Source organism: Geotrypetes seraphini, chromosome 1 (genome assembly GCF_902459505.1).
Source record: "Geotrypetes seraphini chromosome 1, aGeoSer1.1, whole genome shotgun sequence".
NCBI lineage: Eukaryota > Metazoa > Chordata > Amphibia > Gymnophiona > Dermophiidae > Geotrypetes > Geotrypetes seraphini.
In genome coordinates, this window is record NC_047084.1 from 322133308 (window position 1) to 322149274 (window position 15967).

General features: G+C 47.6%; 1 protein-coding gene across 4 annotated transcripts in view; it reads left to right on the forward strand.

The window, feature by feature from the left end:
* The window catches only part of PPP3CA (protein phosphatase 3 catalytic subunit alpha), a 654035-nt gene that overhangs the window by 536165 nt on the left and 101903 nt on the right, over nt 1–15967 (forward strand). For all 4 annotated transcript variants that reach the window (XM_033956955.1, XM_033956965.1, XM_033956983.1 and 1 more), the window contains exon 7: nt 4516–4593. In XM_033956955.1, the coding sequence (XP_033812846.1) occupies nt 4516–4593 (78 nt within the window). The remainder of the gene's footprint in view (nt 1–4515; nt 4594–15967) is intronic.

The following is a 15967-nucleotide window of genomic DNA, read 5'->3' on the forward strand; positions in this document are numbered from 1 at the left end:
CCTCAGCTCCATCTAAGAAGCCATCCTCGGGCTCGTCGGCGGGTGGGCCCGCCTCAGTGAAGCCCAAGTTGCCATCGTCCGCTGCCCCGAGGGAATACTCGAGACCGAGGTCGCCCTCTGAGGAGCAGCGGCAGGTCTTGCCGCAGGGGATGTCAATCCCCGTGTTCCAGGAATTGCTCCGGGCGTTAATCGCCTCGGAGCTCACCGGGGCCATTGACCAGCTGCACCAGGCTTCGGCCTCGGCAGCTTCGGCCTCGGAGGCTTCGGCCCCGGTGGCCCCGCACCTCTAAACCTGCCGCGCAGGGGGCCGCCAAGGCCGCGCCGTCCTTTTGACGGGATAGGCGGTTGGGGGCGGGCCCCCACCGCAATATCGAGCCACCCCCTCCCCATCGGGGGTCGGCTGACGGCCTTTGCCGGGGCCTGGTCGGTGATCACGTCGGACGCCTGGGTGCTCGGGATAATCTCAGACGGCTATTCGCTGAACTTCTCCTGTCCGCCTCCGGACTTGCCCCCCGGGGCTTGCCCTCCCAATCGGAACCAGCTGGCCCTTCTCCTGGAGGAAGCCAGGGCCTTGTTGAGCCTCAGGGCGGTCGAGGTGGTCCCTCGCGATCAGATGGGCCTGGGGGTTTACTCCCGTTACTTTTTGGTCCCAAAAAAGACCGGGGACTTGCGCCCCATTTTGGACCTCCGGAAGCTCAACAAGTTCCTGGTCCGAGAGAAGTTCCGTATGTTATCGCTCCCGGTTCTCTATCCTCTTTTGGAGGAGGGGGATTGGATGTGCTCCCTGGACTTGAAGGAAGCTTACACCCATGTTCCGGTGCATCCCGCTTGCCGCAGGTTCTTGCGGTTTCAGGTCGGGGATTTGCACCTGCAGTATCGGGTTCTTCCCTTCGGGCTGGCATCTTCCCCTCGGGTATTCACCAAGTGTATGGTGGTGGTGGCGGCGGCCCTGCGCTCGCGGGGTATACAGGTCTTTCCCTATCTGGACGATTGGCTGATCAAAGCCCCGTCCAGGGAGGGGGTTATCTTAGCGACCCGACAGACTATCAGTCTTTTACAGGGCCTGGGGTTCGAAGTGAACTTCCCCAAGTCTCAATTGCGTCCGGCGCAGTCTCTCCAGTTCATTGGAGCCGTGCTGGACACGGTTCGCCTTCGCGCTTTTCTCCCCCCGCCCCGGCGGGAGACTCTGCTTCGGTGGAGTCGTCATTGTCGAGGGCAATCGCAGGTGTCGGCCCAGCACATGATGGTTTTGCTGGGTCACATGGCGTCGACGGTTCACGTCACGCCGTTCGCTCGCTTGCACCTGAGAATCGCGCAATGGACTCTGGCGTCGCAGTGGCGCCAGGATCGCGATCCGGTGTCTTCCCGGATATCAGTAACTCCTTGTTTACGTCGATCGCTCCGTTGGTGGACCGACTCTTCCAATTTGTCAGGGGGTTTGCTGTTTCACGTTCCTCCTCACACCAAGGTCTTGACGACGGACTCTTCCGAGTACGCGTGGGGAGCGCACCTGGACGGTCTGAGGACGCAGGCTCTGTGGTCGGCCGAGGACCGTCGGTGCCACATCAATGTGCTGGAGCTTCGCGCCATTTTTCTGGCTGCGCGAGCTTTTGTCCACCTGCTGCACGACCAGGTAGTGCTCGTGCGGACGGACAATCAGGTAGCGATGTACTATGTCAACAAGCAGGGGGGTACGGGCTCTTGGCCTCTATGCCAGGAGGCTCTCCGTCTTTGGGACTGGGCAATTTCCCAGAATATCTTCCTGCGGGCGGTCTACATTCAGGGAGAGCAGAACCAGCTGGCAGACAAACTCAGTCGTCTTCTCCAGCCGCACGAATGGTCTCTGAACTCCCGAGTACTTCGCGAGGTTTTCGACCGCTGGGGAACTCCTCAAGTGGATCTGTTTGCCTCTCCGGAGACTCGCAAGTTACCCCTCTATTGCTCTCGGATCTACTCTCCGGATCGTCTCGAAGCGGATGCCTTCCTCCTCGAATGGGAGGGGAGGTTCCTTTATGCGTTTCCACCGTTCCCTCTGATTTTGAGAACGCTGGTTCATCTCAGATCGGCCGGAGCCTCCATGATCCTCATTGCACCTCGGTGGCCAAGGCAGCCCTGGTTCTCCCTACTTCTTCAACTCAGTACCAGGGAACCTCTGCTTCTACCGGTGTTTCCCTCTCTGCTGTCTCAGAGTCGGGGTTCGCTGTTGCATCCCAATCTTCAGTCTTTACATCTGACTGCTTGGTTTCTCTCCCTCTGACTTCGGTTCCGGTGTCTCGGGCCGTGAGGGACGTTTTGGAGGCCTCGCGTAAGGTCTCGACTCGGCTTTGCTATACTCAGAAATGGACCAGGTTTTCATCCTGGTGTTCTTTGAATAGTCTGCAACCAGATTCGGTGCCTGTGGCTTCGCTTCTGGAATATCTTTTGCATTTGTCTGAGTCTGGCCTGAAAACGACTTCCATTCGGGTGCATCTCAGTGCCATTGCAGCATTCCATCGGCATCTTGAGGGTCGTTCTCTCTCTCTTCATCCTCTGGTGACACGTTTCATGAAGGGGCTAGTGAATATCCATCCTCCTCTGAAACCTCCTCCGGTGGTGTGGGATCTTAATGTGGTCTTGGCTCAGCTTATGAAGCCTCCCTTTGAACCCATCGACAAGTCGCATCTTAAGTTTCTTACTTGGAAAGTAGTCTTTTTGATTGCACTCACATCTGCTCGTCGAATCAGTGAGTTACAATCCTTGGTTGCGGATCCTCCTTTCACGGTCTTTCATCATGATAAGGTGGTTCTCCGCACCCATCCCAAATTTTTACCTAAAGTTGTGTCTGATTTCCACCTCAATCAGTCTATTGTCCTTCCGGTGTTTTTTCCGAAGCCCCATTCTCATCCTGGTGAGGCGGCGCTTCATACCCTTGATTGTAAGAGGGCGTTGGCCTTTTATCTCCAACGCTCCAAGTCTTATCGGAAGGTTCCTCAATTATTTTTGTCCTTTGATCCTAATCGTTTGGGACACCCGGTTTCAAAGCGCACCTTGTCCAACTGGTTAGCTGCTTGCATTTCTTTTTGCTACGCTCAGGCTGGTCTCCCGCTTGCGGGTCGCGTTACGGGTCATAAAGTCCGGGCGATGGCAGCTTCTGTGGCTTTCCTCCGATCTACACCTATGGAGGACATTTGTAAAGCTGCCACTTGGTCTTCGGTTCATACGTTCACCTCCCACTACTGTCTGGATACTTTGTCCAGAAGCGACGGCCGGTTTGGCCAGTCGGTGTTACGTAACCTGTTTTCATAATTTGCCATCCTCCCACCTGCCCTTTTTTGGTTGGCTTGGAGGTCACCCATATGTGAGAATATCATGCCTGCTTGTCCTGGGATAAAGCACAGTTACTTACCGTAACAGGTGTTATCCAGGGACAGCAGGCATATATTCTCACATCCCGCCCACCTCCCCGGGGATGGCTTTCTTTGCTATGTTATGGAACTGAGGACCACGAGGTGGGGATGCGCCCTCTAGTGGCAAGAAGGCTAGCACATGCGTGGTGCAGTGTGCAAACTTGAAACTTCTAGCAAGTTTGCTTGAAAAGCTGTCCGCGCTGGGGCTCCGTAGATGACGTCACCCATATGTGAGAATATATGCCTGCTGTCCCTGGATAACACCTGTTACGGTAAGTAACTGTGCTTTTCATAAGTTCTCTGAGCATTTTCCTTCCGCTAACATGTACAGTCAAACCTTGGTTTGCGAGCATAATTCGTTCCAGAAGCATGCTTGTAATCCAAAGCACTTTTATATCAAAGCAAATTTCCCCATAGGAAATAATGGAAACTCACGATTTGTTCTACAACCCCAAAACATTAATACAAAATACTATACGTACTTGTTTTTTTTTACTATACGTACTTGTATTGCAAGACCTCACTCATTTAGAACAGTCACTACACTTCTGCAGCATCAGAGAGAGAAGAACCATCAACTCAGTTGTGATGTGTGTATACTGTATGTACTTGTATTGCAAGACATTGCTTGTATATCAAGTTAAAATTTAATAAAATGTTTTGCTTGTCTTGCAAAACACTTGCAAACCAAGTTACTTGCAATCCAAGGTTTTACTGTATTTTTATTGGTATCTCACTTTTGATTATTGTTTGGTGATATAATCTGAGTGTTCAGTTTTAACTTTTAAAGATAATGGCAGTGGTGGTATTCTGGCTACAATCACTGCAGTTTTTCTGTATTTCTTCTCACTACAGGTATTTACCAACAATCCAAGAAGGCCACAAACAGATCAGGTTGTAGGGCTAGATCCTTAATTAGTATGCATATTCATTAGGAATAACTTGAAAACCTGATCTGATTTTGGCCTTTGAGGACTAGAAAGAAATACCACTGCATGATATGGAAACTACCATTCTATAACCAAGGATTGCTTTCCTTTGGAAAATAACCACCAATTCACACACTTTTCATTCTTATAGATATATTACAGTAACTTAATTGACAAATTTGGTTTATTTTCTTTGACAGTTACCCTGCTGTTTGTGATTTCTTACAACACAATAACTTGCTATCTATACTCCGAGCCCACGAAGCCCAGGATGCTGGGTAAGTTTTCATTTATTTTCTAAAATTAATTCTTAAATGAATAGTGATCTGAACACTCTCCCCCTTTTATAAAAAGCTAAACTGTTAATTTTACTGTCAAAACTATAGAAAAATTTACATTGCTCGTCTGCTCTCTTACCACAGTTGCTTAGTTTTGCAACATTTCTCTTGGTTTTTAGAACATGTTTGACAATCTTAAATAGGCAGCAAAAAGGCCCAGGCAGAAGCTGGTGAACTGCAGTAACTCTATTGACATGGGACCTAATGCAAGCCTTTGTGTGGCAGTGTAGCTAATAGACAGACATGGAGTTCTCACAGACATAGGCAAGGTATAGTGTAAGTCAAAATAAAAGCTTTATAATTTAACAAGCAATCAAAGTAACACAGTCTGTTCCAAAATCCTGACACAGACTCAGGCTCAAACATGGACAGCAACTACATTGACAACTATTTCCACATCACTAAACAGTTCTTTTTTGCCAGGCTTTTTCAGCACAATTCAAATTACACGTAAATCCAAGCTTGGTTTGAGCTGGGACACCCAGGACCAGAGTCTTCACAAATAAAGGCAATTTTTGTTTAACCTTGGAAGTCTTTAATTTCTTCTCAGGTAATCCCTGAACATCTATTTCTTAACACAGGGTGCAAACCTCTGAGCTAGAGCCATTCCTCATGTCCCTGCAACTCCCCACAGGTGCTATAGCCCAGCAAACACACTGGGAGGATTTTTTTCGCTTGGGACCTCCCTCCAGGAGACCTGTTAACTAAGAGCCTCTCTCCTGGAGACCTCGTCCCTCGAGGTCTCCCTAAACTATTCTGCCCCAGGGCATTTAACCATCTCTTTGCCTGAGCCCCCACTCCTCTGACTCAGCATGTTAGCGCCAGCTGCCATAACATGGCTTCACTTCAACACCACTTCAGTATTTGCTAAATCCACAAAACTGGCAAAGCAGTATCCGTTTTCTAAGCAGTAAATTTTTCCTTGAGAAAAAATTGCTTCTACCATACAGCAGGTAGAAATAGTTGGTATTTCTTCCGTAAAAGCTGTTTCTTTAGAATCAGCATATACTGGTGCTGGTGACTCTAGTACTGGGTATCAAATTTCAAGTTTATTTCTTACTTGATACCCATCGACATGGCCATTTGAGCAATTTACAATCAATTTTAAAACATTAACAAAAGGAAAGAAAGAAAGAGTTGGGTCATTCCATGTCAAGTGGACCAGGAACCTACGCTCGACCCCTTGAAATCCAACCAAATTTTAAAGGGGTGTTGTCTACGGTCTCAAATGAAACTCTGCAAAAAAAATTTTAGATCTATCTCAATTTGGTCAGGAGCTAGGGGTGGTTGAACATAAGCAATCGATCCACTCCCGTGCCTCGTGTGACCTAAAACGCCAACTTTGCTTAAGCACTGTGGCAGAAGGAAACTACCTAGGAGTTTGAAATTTTGCAGTTTGGTACAACACCTTGGGGCAAGTTTCTGTACCAAGTTTGAAATTTTTTGCGAACGTGCTTCCATTTCTACAGTTCAGCAAAGTAGACAAAAAAATTTACGAACAAAAATTTTTGGCAAAGTTTGGCTCCATACTGCTACTGGTAGGTCAGCTGAGGATACAACTTTACCAGCAAACATGTACCATGAGGTACTTCCAAGATTTGCAATACAAGCCTTTACAGTGAAGTGAAGCTTTTATGCAAATTTTCACTGTTTCAAATTAAAATATCTCTAATGTGTAGTTTTGTTTTGTTTTTTAATATTATTTGAAAGAGCATTTATTTTGCTACAGAAGCTATCCTGTTTCATCTTGGACCCGACCTTTCTTTGGTGAGAATTAAAGCTTCAAAGATAAGCATTAGTTGTATATGCGCACGAATGTTTAATATTGAAAAGAGGCATGTTTAACACAAACCATGTTGTATGCAAATGAACAAGGTACATGAAGTTTCACAGTTAAGTTCAGATTGTTACTGTTTTATGATCCCCTTCCCTTCCCTGTATCCATGCATTTTCATATACCTACTGCCACTGGTCGTGAAGATCATGACAAGTGTATTATACACTGAGACCACATATTTATCAGTTATTGAACCATTGTCTGAAAGACATTCCCAATAGTCAGATAATACCATATAAATTTCTAAGCTTTATTAGAGACAAAAAAGAAAAATTCACTTATTTAAAGTGCGCATATATACTGACAAAGATCAAGAAATCGCATAAATTCAACTTTTAACTCAATTTCTCGCACATGGTTTTTTTAATTCAGTTTCTCACACATGGTTTTGAAAGTCTGGTCAATGTTTTCCAAAATAGCTTGTGGATAAGTGTACTGTCTGCCTGATGAAGTGGTCATAGGTGCATTAAGGCCTGCAATAATATGCTGGTCAGGGATCCTGCATATGTCTCTGCAGGGAAGCCAGTGAAATGACCGTGCAGGACCTTGTGGATGCAAAAAATTAACCAGGATGTCGCATTCTTCCATTGAAATTTCACATACATGACCAATCCACCAAGAATTGTCATATATGCAAGAGAAGTACTGTTCAGGTTGAAAGCTGGATACTTGAAAGGTAGGGACATGTTCAGGATCAGTATCAGACTCTAAGACATTGGCAATGAATGAGCTGGTGTCACTTGAAATTTTGCTAATTCAGAGTCTAGCAGTATCTATGGGCTTAAATTTGTGATTTTCTCTTGTTCCAGCCATTGTTTGGCCCATACTGAACCTTTGCTCCTGAGCAAGTCTTATTGCTTCAATATCTTCCTTAGCAATGAAGAAAAATTTGATTCCCGAGACAGATTTATCGCACAATTCAAATACCGTATTTTCGCGGATATAACGCGCACCATTGTAAAACGCGCACAGGGGTATAGCGCGCAGAAATCACGATGATATGTACAAAAACTTTTCTATACCGCGCTCAGGCATATAACGCGCATGCTGCCCGACTCTCCTTTCGCCCGCCCTGACTTTCCGTGCGCTGTCCCGACTCTCCGTTCACCCCCCCTGACTTCCGTGCACTGTCCTCCCTTGAAGTCCTGTCCCCCCTTGAAGGTCTGTCCCCATCCTGAAAGCCTGATGCCCCCCCCCGACGTCCGATACACCCCCCCCCCCCCGGCAGGACCACTCGCACCCTCACCCCGAAGGACCGCCGACTCCCCAACAATATCGGGCCAGGAGGGAGCCCAAACCCTCCTGGCCACGGCGACCCCCTAACCCCACCCCGCACTACATTACGGGCAGGAGGGATCCCAGGCCCTCCTGCCCTTGACGCAAACCCCCTCCCCCCAACGACCGCCCCCCCCCAAGAACCTCCGCCCGTCCCCCAGCCGACCCGCGACCCCCCTGGCCGACCCCCACGACACCCCCACCCGCCTTCCCCGTACCTTTGTGTAGTTGGGCCAGAAGGGAGCCCAAACCCTCCTGGCCACGGCGACCCCCTAACCCCACCCCGCACTACATTACGGGCAGGAGGGATCCCAGGCCCTCCTGCCCTCGACGCAAACCCCCCTCCCCCCCAGCCGACCCGCGACCCCCCTGGCCGACCCCCACGACCCCCCCACCCCCCTTCCCCGTACCTTTGGAAGTTGGCCGGACAGACGGGAGCCAAACCCGCCTGTCCGGCAGGCAGCCAACAAAGGAATGAGGCCGGATTGGCCCATCCGTCCTAAAGCTCCGCCTACTGGTGGGGCCTAAGGTGCGTGGGCCAATCAGAATAGGCCCTGGAGCCTTAGGTCCCACCTGGGGGCGCGGCCTGAGACACATGGTCGGGTTTGGCCCATGTGCCTCAGGCCGCGCCCCCAGGTGGGACCTAAGGCTCCAGGGCCTATTCTGATTGGCCCACGCGCCTTAGGCCCCACCAGTAGGCGGAGCTTTAGGACGGATGGGCCAATCCGGCCTCATTCCTTCGTTGGCTGCCTGCCGGACAGGCGGGTTTGGCTCCCGTCTGTCCGGCCAACTTCCAAAGGTACGGGGAAGGGGGGTGGGGGGGTCGTGGGGGTCGGCCAGGGGGGTCGCGGGTCAGCTGGGGGGGAGGGGGGTTTGTGTCGAGGGCAGGAGGGCCTGGGATCCCTCCTGCCCGTAATGTAGTGCGGGGTGGGGTTAGGGGGTCGCCGTGGCCAGGAGGGTTTGGGCTCCCTTCTGGCCCAACTACACAAAGGTACGGGGAAGGCGGGTGGGGGTGTCGTGGGGGTCGGCCAGGGGGGTCGCGGGTCGGCTGGGGGACGGGCGGAGGTTCTTGGGGGGGGGGCGGTCGTTGGAGGGAGGGGGGTTTGCGTCGAGGGCAGGAGGGCCTGGGATCCCTCCTGCCCGTAATGTAGTGCGGGGTGGGGTTAGGGGGTCGCCGTGGCCAGGAGGGTTTGGGCTCCCTCCTGGCCCGATATTGTTGGGGAGTCGGCGGTCCTTCGGGGTGAGGGTGCGAGTGGTCCTGCCGGGGGGGGGATGTATCGGACGTCGGGGAGTCGGCCGGGCAAGAGGGCTTGGGCTCCCTCTTGCTCCGATCGTGGATGCGGGTGCGGGTGGGAGCGCGTGCGAGCGGTCGTTCGGGGTGGGGGTGCGAGCGGTCCTGCTGGGGGGGTGAATCGGGCGTCGGGCGGGGTGGGAACTATGTTTAAAAACTTTTGTATACCGCGCTCAGGCATATAACGCGCGAGGGGTATGCGCGGTACGTAAAATCACGTATAACGCGCGCGTTATATCCGCGAAAATACGGTAGATCCCTTGGTGTCAAAATTTGGTTATTGAGAACACGTTGTAAGCTGGCATGGCAAGCTAAATGCTTGGCTGTTCTCCCCATCACATGGAGAGTTGTCATGGCTGGTGCCAAAGAAGTTCCACTCAGCAGTAATATGAAAGTCAGTATCATGGCTGCAGAGGTTAATGAAATTCTTGAAGTTTTTATATTGCACAGCAGAACCATCACCACTATTTCCAGGTCCTGCTGCTGTGTCATCTAGTCCTTTCTTGTGATTGTCCTCCAGTTGGTCTCTGTGGGTGTATCTTGGCAGTTCCTCTTTGGTTGGTGATGTTCCATGGCCTCTCTGTATGCCTCATCGATGAACTTCTCTAACTTCTTTCCTGACTTCTTCAATGTTCCTCTCTTTCATGAAGATATCAGCCTCTCTGATCTCCTCAACTGCTCTAAGTGCTTCTAGTTCTAGTACTCTGCCCTTCAGTAGTCTGACTTGCTTCTTAAGGCCCTCTAGTTCCTCACATCGAGTGCATATATAAGACTGCCTCCCAAAGAGGAGGTAGTCATACATATGGCAAACGGTGCAGAAAACTGGGTAGCTCATCATCCTGCTTCTATCTGCTGTTTCCATTGCTGTCTGCTTGCCGGTCTGTTGTCTGAAGTGGCTTCTCCTTGTTTCCCGGGTCTTCTATGCTTCTTGTTCTTCCCTATATGCCTTCTCCCGCTGCGTGTAGCGTCCTTGGTGCTGTTACTGTGCAGTCCCTCTCCTAATTATATACTTGCTACCCCTGCTTCTTTTGTGTATGTCCTCTGCATCTGCTGTGTTTGTCCTCCGTGACTGCTGTGTTTATTTATTTATCTCCTTTTTTGTGTCTGTCCTGTTGCCCTTGTGGTACTTGCCTGTGTAGGTGTCCTTCCTGGTGTTTCCTCAGTTCAGTGACTTGTCCCTTGCTAAGGCGAGCGCCTTTAACGCGTGCCAAACGGCTGAGTGCTGTTGGCCCCTCCCCTTTTAAGGGGGAGCTCCGGATCAGCTGTCAATGATGTCAGAGGGGTAGGTGGAGCTACCTCTCGCCACTGCCTCTCAGTTGGAGTGTAAGGCACTAAATACTAATATAAAAATGATGGTGTTTAGTAAAACAGATCTTAAAAACTAGCAGTAGTATCTTATAAGACTTATTGTTGATACCGGTAGCCAATGTTCTTGTTTTAAAAGAGTAACATGATTCTGGTGAGTAGCTCCTAGCAGTAATTTCACTGCTGTATTTTGAATCAGCTGTAACCATTTAAGATCTCTCTGTCGAATACCAATTTAAAGTGAATTACAGTAATCCAAATTACTCATTACAAAGGAATGCAAAAGCTTATGAACAGCATCCTGGATCAAAAGGGTTTGAACAGAACACAATTGTTTTAATCGAAAGAAGCATTTCTGAACCAAAAGTGAAACATAAGATTGAAAGCTTAAGTAATTATCAAATTGTACTCCAAGTATCTTCAATGAAGTGACAATTTCTAATATTACAGGCAGTCCCTGAGTTACAGATGCCCGACTTAAATATGACTCGTACTTATGAATACGGTTGCGGCTTCATTTGATTTCACTGAACAGTATTTCCAGTGGCTTAGACTCCTGCACTTCTCCTGTACCAAATTCAGGAATGATGCCTGGCCACATTAAGAACAGTGTGTGGTTGTGCAAGCTGTACCTTAGAGGGAACATTGGTAGGGACAGCTGGGAGCAGAAGTAAGCAGCAAGAATCTTAAAACCTACATGCTTTGAGATACATACAAATCCGACTTAAGAACAGCTTTAAAAACGTAACTCGGGGACTGCCTGTATATATAAGGACATGATTCCAAGATGAACATTCATGTTACATAGTAGCCTTTTTTTACATCTTGAAGATTCTTATATTTCAATTTAAGTTCAGGAATGGCATTGCATTTGAGACACTGAGGAATTGAAAACCATAGAAGAGACTTCTGGCCTGCGCGGGCAAACACTGCACAGGGCAAAAAATGACCAGAAATTGTGGCTATTGTCATGAATGAGTGAGGCTTTTGTTTCCTCTTTTGCATCTAGCTAAAGGAGACTGTCTGAAGAGACTGGAATTAATGAAAACAATGATTTGTACACAGAAAAGTGAAAAATCTGGAACAGGTTTGCCAAGGTCAGAGCTCCAAGAGAGGAGGGGTTTCAGCAACTACTGTTTCAGCCACTTCTATAGTGATTTGAAATGGAAATTGTTTTCACTTGGAAAGTTTTTTCAAACTGAGGTGTATCATATAAGGTCTAAGTTCCTTACATCAGAAGGCATATTGAGATTTGAGAGTAAAGTGGACTGAACCATTATCCTAAAGCACTGCCCTCCAGGAGTGGCCACAGTGGTACAATCCAGGCTTTGGTCATGGATTCACAAGGAGATTCTAGTCTGAAAGGGTCGAAGCTGGTAGAAGAGAGAGGCAGCAACCTATTATCCTACTTCCAATATACCATTAGAAATGTTAGAGAAGGTCAGTTTCCTTTTTCTCTGAAGGAGCTAGAAAGAGCAGGAGACTGCCTCTTAGGTATAGTTTCCAGTAGAGGAGGTGGTGGACCATGCAGTAAGATTTCTGTGGTGGTTCGTAAGGGACCCAGCTATTGAATGAAAAGTTGCAAATTCCTTCCACAGCTCCAGATCAACACAACATTTTAAGCTTACCAACCCTCCCCCTTCACATGTTCTCTGGAAAAAGTTGTATGGATCTACCTTTGAATTCCACGGCCCCAAAGTTTGGAATAGTCTTCCACAGTACCTGTGTCAATCAAGCTCAAATTACCATTTCAGGAAGACATATCTCTTCTCTTATTAAGTCTGCAAATCACTGTTCATATTTATTGTTTAGTAATCTTATTGTAAACTGCATTGACTCCTTGTTGAAATTTTGCAGGGTATAAGAAACTATATGGTATGGTATTCCCATGCAAGAGTGTAAATACTCTGGAGCTTAGGCTTATGGAGAAAAAAAAAGATGCTTATCAGAGCTCTAGGATAGAATGAAGAGCTACACAAGAACAATGAGATGAGTGTGTTAGTTGACTATCCAGAAGTGCTCAGCCATGAGCAAAGGAAAAACAGAGAGCTGCCCAAATGGTGCTTAATTTGAGTCCAAATGAAGAGAAAGAGAAAAGAGTAAAAAAGGGAGATTCAAACATTTGTAGTAATAGGTACCAAAACAGGTCCTTGGAGTCAGAAAGCCACGTAAAGGTTCAGATGGAACTCTAAAAGTCCAAAAGAATTGAAGTAGGCAATTTCATGGGGTGCGAAGCTTCCATTTATACTGTTAAAGACATACTGTGTGCTTTGAAGAAATATTTACTGGAACACCATTATTGTGCCTAAAATGTCTCCTTGAACTTTAATCACGCACTTTGTGCACTTAAGTGGAGACCACAAACCCCCTACCACCACACACACATAGCCTGCACAGTCAGAAAATCCATCTCCCTCTCCATCCTCAGTCAAATAATCCATCTTAGAAACTCCATGGGATTTAGCTCTGGAACCAAGTAAAACTCTGATCTAAAAGGTGTATCCAAGAAAGCGGTATAATCAGGTTAATATACTTTTAATAGAGAATGGAATCTGTAACTCAATTTGTCCTGTTACTTAATTGCATGTAACGGGATATTATTTTTTTGTGGTAAAGCATCAACTTGAACAAAAAAGCCTCAGCAAATGTGGTTAGTAAATAATAAAACAGGGATTTAGAACAGAAATCATTAAGAGTAGAAATTTGTTTTAAGTTCTGATTAAGAAAACAAAAAGAACACTGCCAATAAGTCTTCAATTTTAGATATAATCCAGGTTTTATAGTAAAATTGTGTTTATCTGATAAGTTTCCTATACTAATATGTTTGGCAAAATGCATCATTGTACTAGACTCTGCAAAAATGGCAGGTATAGTACCCAATTTTAGGAATTATATGGAAATGGGAAATAAAGATGTCCAGATTGGGATGTATAATTCCCCCAGTATGTTATAAAGATTCTGCCAAATGTAGAGCCTTATTCAAAATACAGTGGTACCTTGGTTTACGAGCATAATTCGTTCCAGAAGCATGCTCGTAAACCAAAATACTCGTATATCAAACGAGTTTCCCCATAGGAAATAATGGAAACTCGCTTTGATATGTTCCCACCCACCCCCGAGGCCAGCGGCGCTGCTCCCCCCACCGCGCAAACCGGCACCCCCCGCTCGAACAACTTGAACTTAACCCTTCCCCCCCCCCCCCCGTCTGGCACTGACACGCAGCCCACAGGACGTGCCGGTGCCGCTAGAAGATCTTCCTACCTCTGCCGGCCTTGAGCATGCGAGAGGGAGAATTAGAAGGCCTTGAGCATGCACAGATGCATGCTCAAGGCTGGCAGAGGCAGGAAGATCTTCTAGCGGCACCGGCACATCCTGTGGGCTGCGTGCCGGTGCCAGGCGGGAGGGTAAGTTCAAGTTGTTTGGGTGGGGGGTGCTGGTTCGCGCGTGGGGGGTGCCGGTTTGAGCAGGGGGGGGGCCTTTGCGAGCGATGGCGGTTATCGGGGGGGGTGCTCGCAAATCGAGTCAACACTCGGTTTGTGAGACAAGTTTTACGAGAATGTTTTGCTCGTCTTGCAAAACACTCGCAAACCGGATTACTCGCAAAGCTGAGGTTTGACTGTACAGTGGAACCTTGGTTTGCGAGCATAATTCGTTCCAGAAGCATGCTTGTAAACCAAAGCACTCGTATATCAAAGCGAATTTCTCTATAGGTAATAATAGAAACTCAGACGATTCGTTCCACATCCCAAAAACTTTAATATAAAATATACTGTATATACATGTATTTCAAGACCTCGCTTGTTTAGAACAGTCACTACACTCCCACAACATGTTGAGATTAGGTGGGAACTCAGGGAATTGGGTAGGACTGTGTAGATTTTGAGCCAAATAGGATAGAATTGGGCACTGGCAGAATGAGTAGGGGTTCAGGGACTGTGCAAGAGTGAAGGCAAGGCCGGAATGTATCGGGCTAGGGTATATTGTACTGCGGGTAAATTGTGTGTGTACACTGTGCATGCTTGCATTATGCTTAAATTTGGCATTCCGCGGCGCTCAGCGATGTTTTCAGCGATGTAGCGCGCGTATGTTGTGCATACTGTGATGACGTGGCGCACGTCAAAGTGCTCATCTTGCAAGACAATGCTCGTTGATCAAGCTGAAATTTTATCAAGTGCTTTGCTCGTCTTGCAAAACACTCGCAAACCATGTTACTCGCAATCCAAGGTTTTACTGTACATGTAAGGACATATATGTACCCTGTTTCCCCGATGATAAGGCAGGGCCATCAAATAAGACAGCCCCCCCTTTTTAGAAAAAAATGTAAAATAAGGCACCCCCCCGCAAATAAGCCACCCACCGATACCTGCACTTACCCGAATCGGGTGGTACGGTGGGTGACTCTGTGTGGTCCCTCCGTCTACCGTATTTGCCTCCATGGCTGCGTGCCACGCCTCGTCATGAAGTGAAGAGGAGGAAGTGACAGGACTGCAGCGCGCGCACGTGACTCCACGCAAGGAAACACAGGCAGCTTCCCTCATCCCTCCCTAACGGAGACTGCAGGAGTTTGTTCAGGGCCAGAACATCCAAAAGTGAGACACGCAGACAGGTTTCTTTTGCTGTGAGCAATACCACTTACTGTATATAAAGCCTGTTTAAAATGCATACGGTATATAAACAATGGTTTCACATTGTCAAGTCCCCTCTGATGCTGCACTACAGAATAATCTCTTTACTGTGTTTCCCTGATGGAGAACATTGGGGACATTAAATGGTACAATATATGGTATGATGGATAAAGCTGGCCATACACGATACGATTTTTCGGCCGACCGATTCTTCAGCCGTCAAATAAGACAGCCCCCCCTTTTTAGAAAAAAATGTAAATAAGGCATCCCCCGAAAATAAGCCCTAGAGCGTATTTTGGCCTTCCAAAAAAAATAAGACATGTCTTACCATCGGGGAAACAGGGTATGTTTAACCTGCAACCAACTCTGTCAACAACTCTCCACTGTGCAAAAACACCATCACTAAATGCTGGAGACAATGAAAGAAAAAGCTTCAATAACAGCGAGCCTATTAAAGTCTGGCTCTACTCAAAGTACATCATCGGCATAAAAAACTTTTCGGTCTCTATAGCACAAGGGAAGAACGCTCTACTTCAGTTCTATAAAAATTGAGTCAAAGGTTAGGTTAAGGAGGCCTACAAAAGTTTCGTGGAATTATCCCCACTTCTTCAGGGCCTTTACAACCAGTGAACACAACTCGGAAGTGATCTCTGCCTCTGCTCGTTTTGACTGTGTATTATACATGTAACCCATTCTGAGCTCTTTGGGGAGAACGAGATAGAAAATTAATTAAATAAATAAATATGGAAATCCCCCTCTCCCCTCTTTATTTGGAAGCCTGACCCTAGTACTAGTACCACAAAATTGCCCCAGGTGTTTGGTGCCATTTTGAACCTGAGACACGGAGGAGCAGGAGCAATGGGTTATCTTTCCTGCTCACTCACAATCAGACCTAGAGATTCATCCAAGCCTGATATACTATGGGGCCTGTTTTCAGAAAGACGTCCAAAAAACCATCACAAGGGAGGGACGGACGCTCAT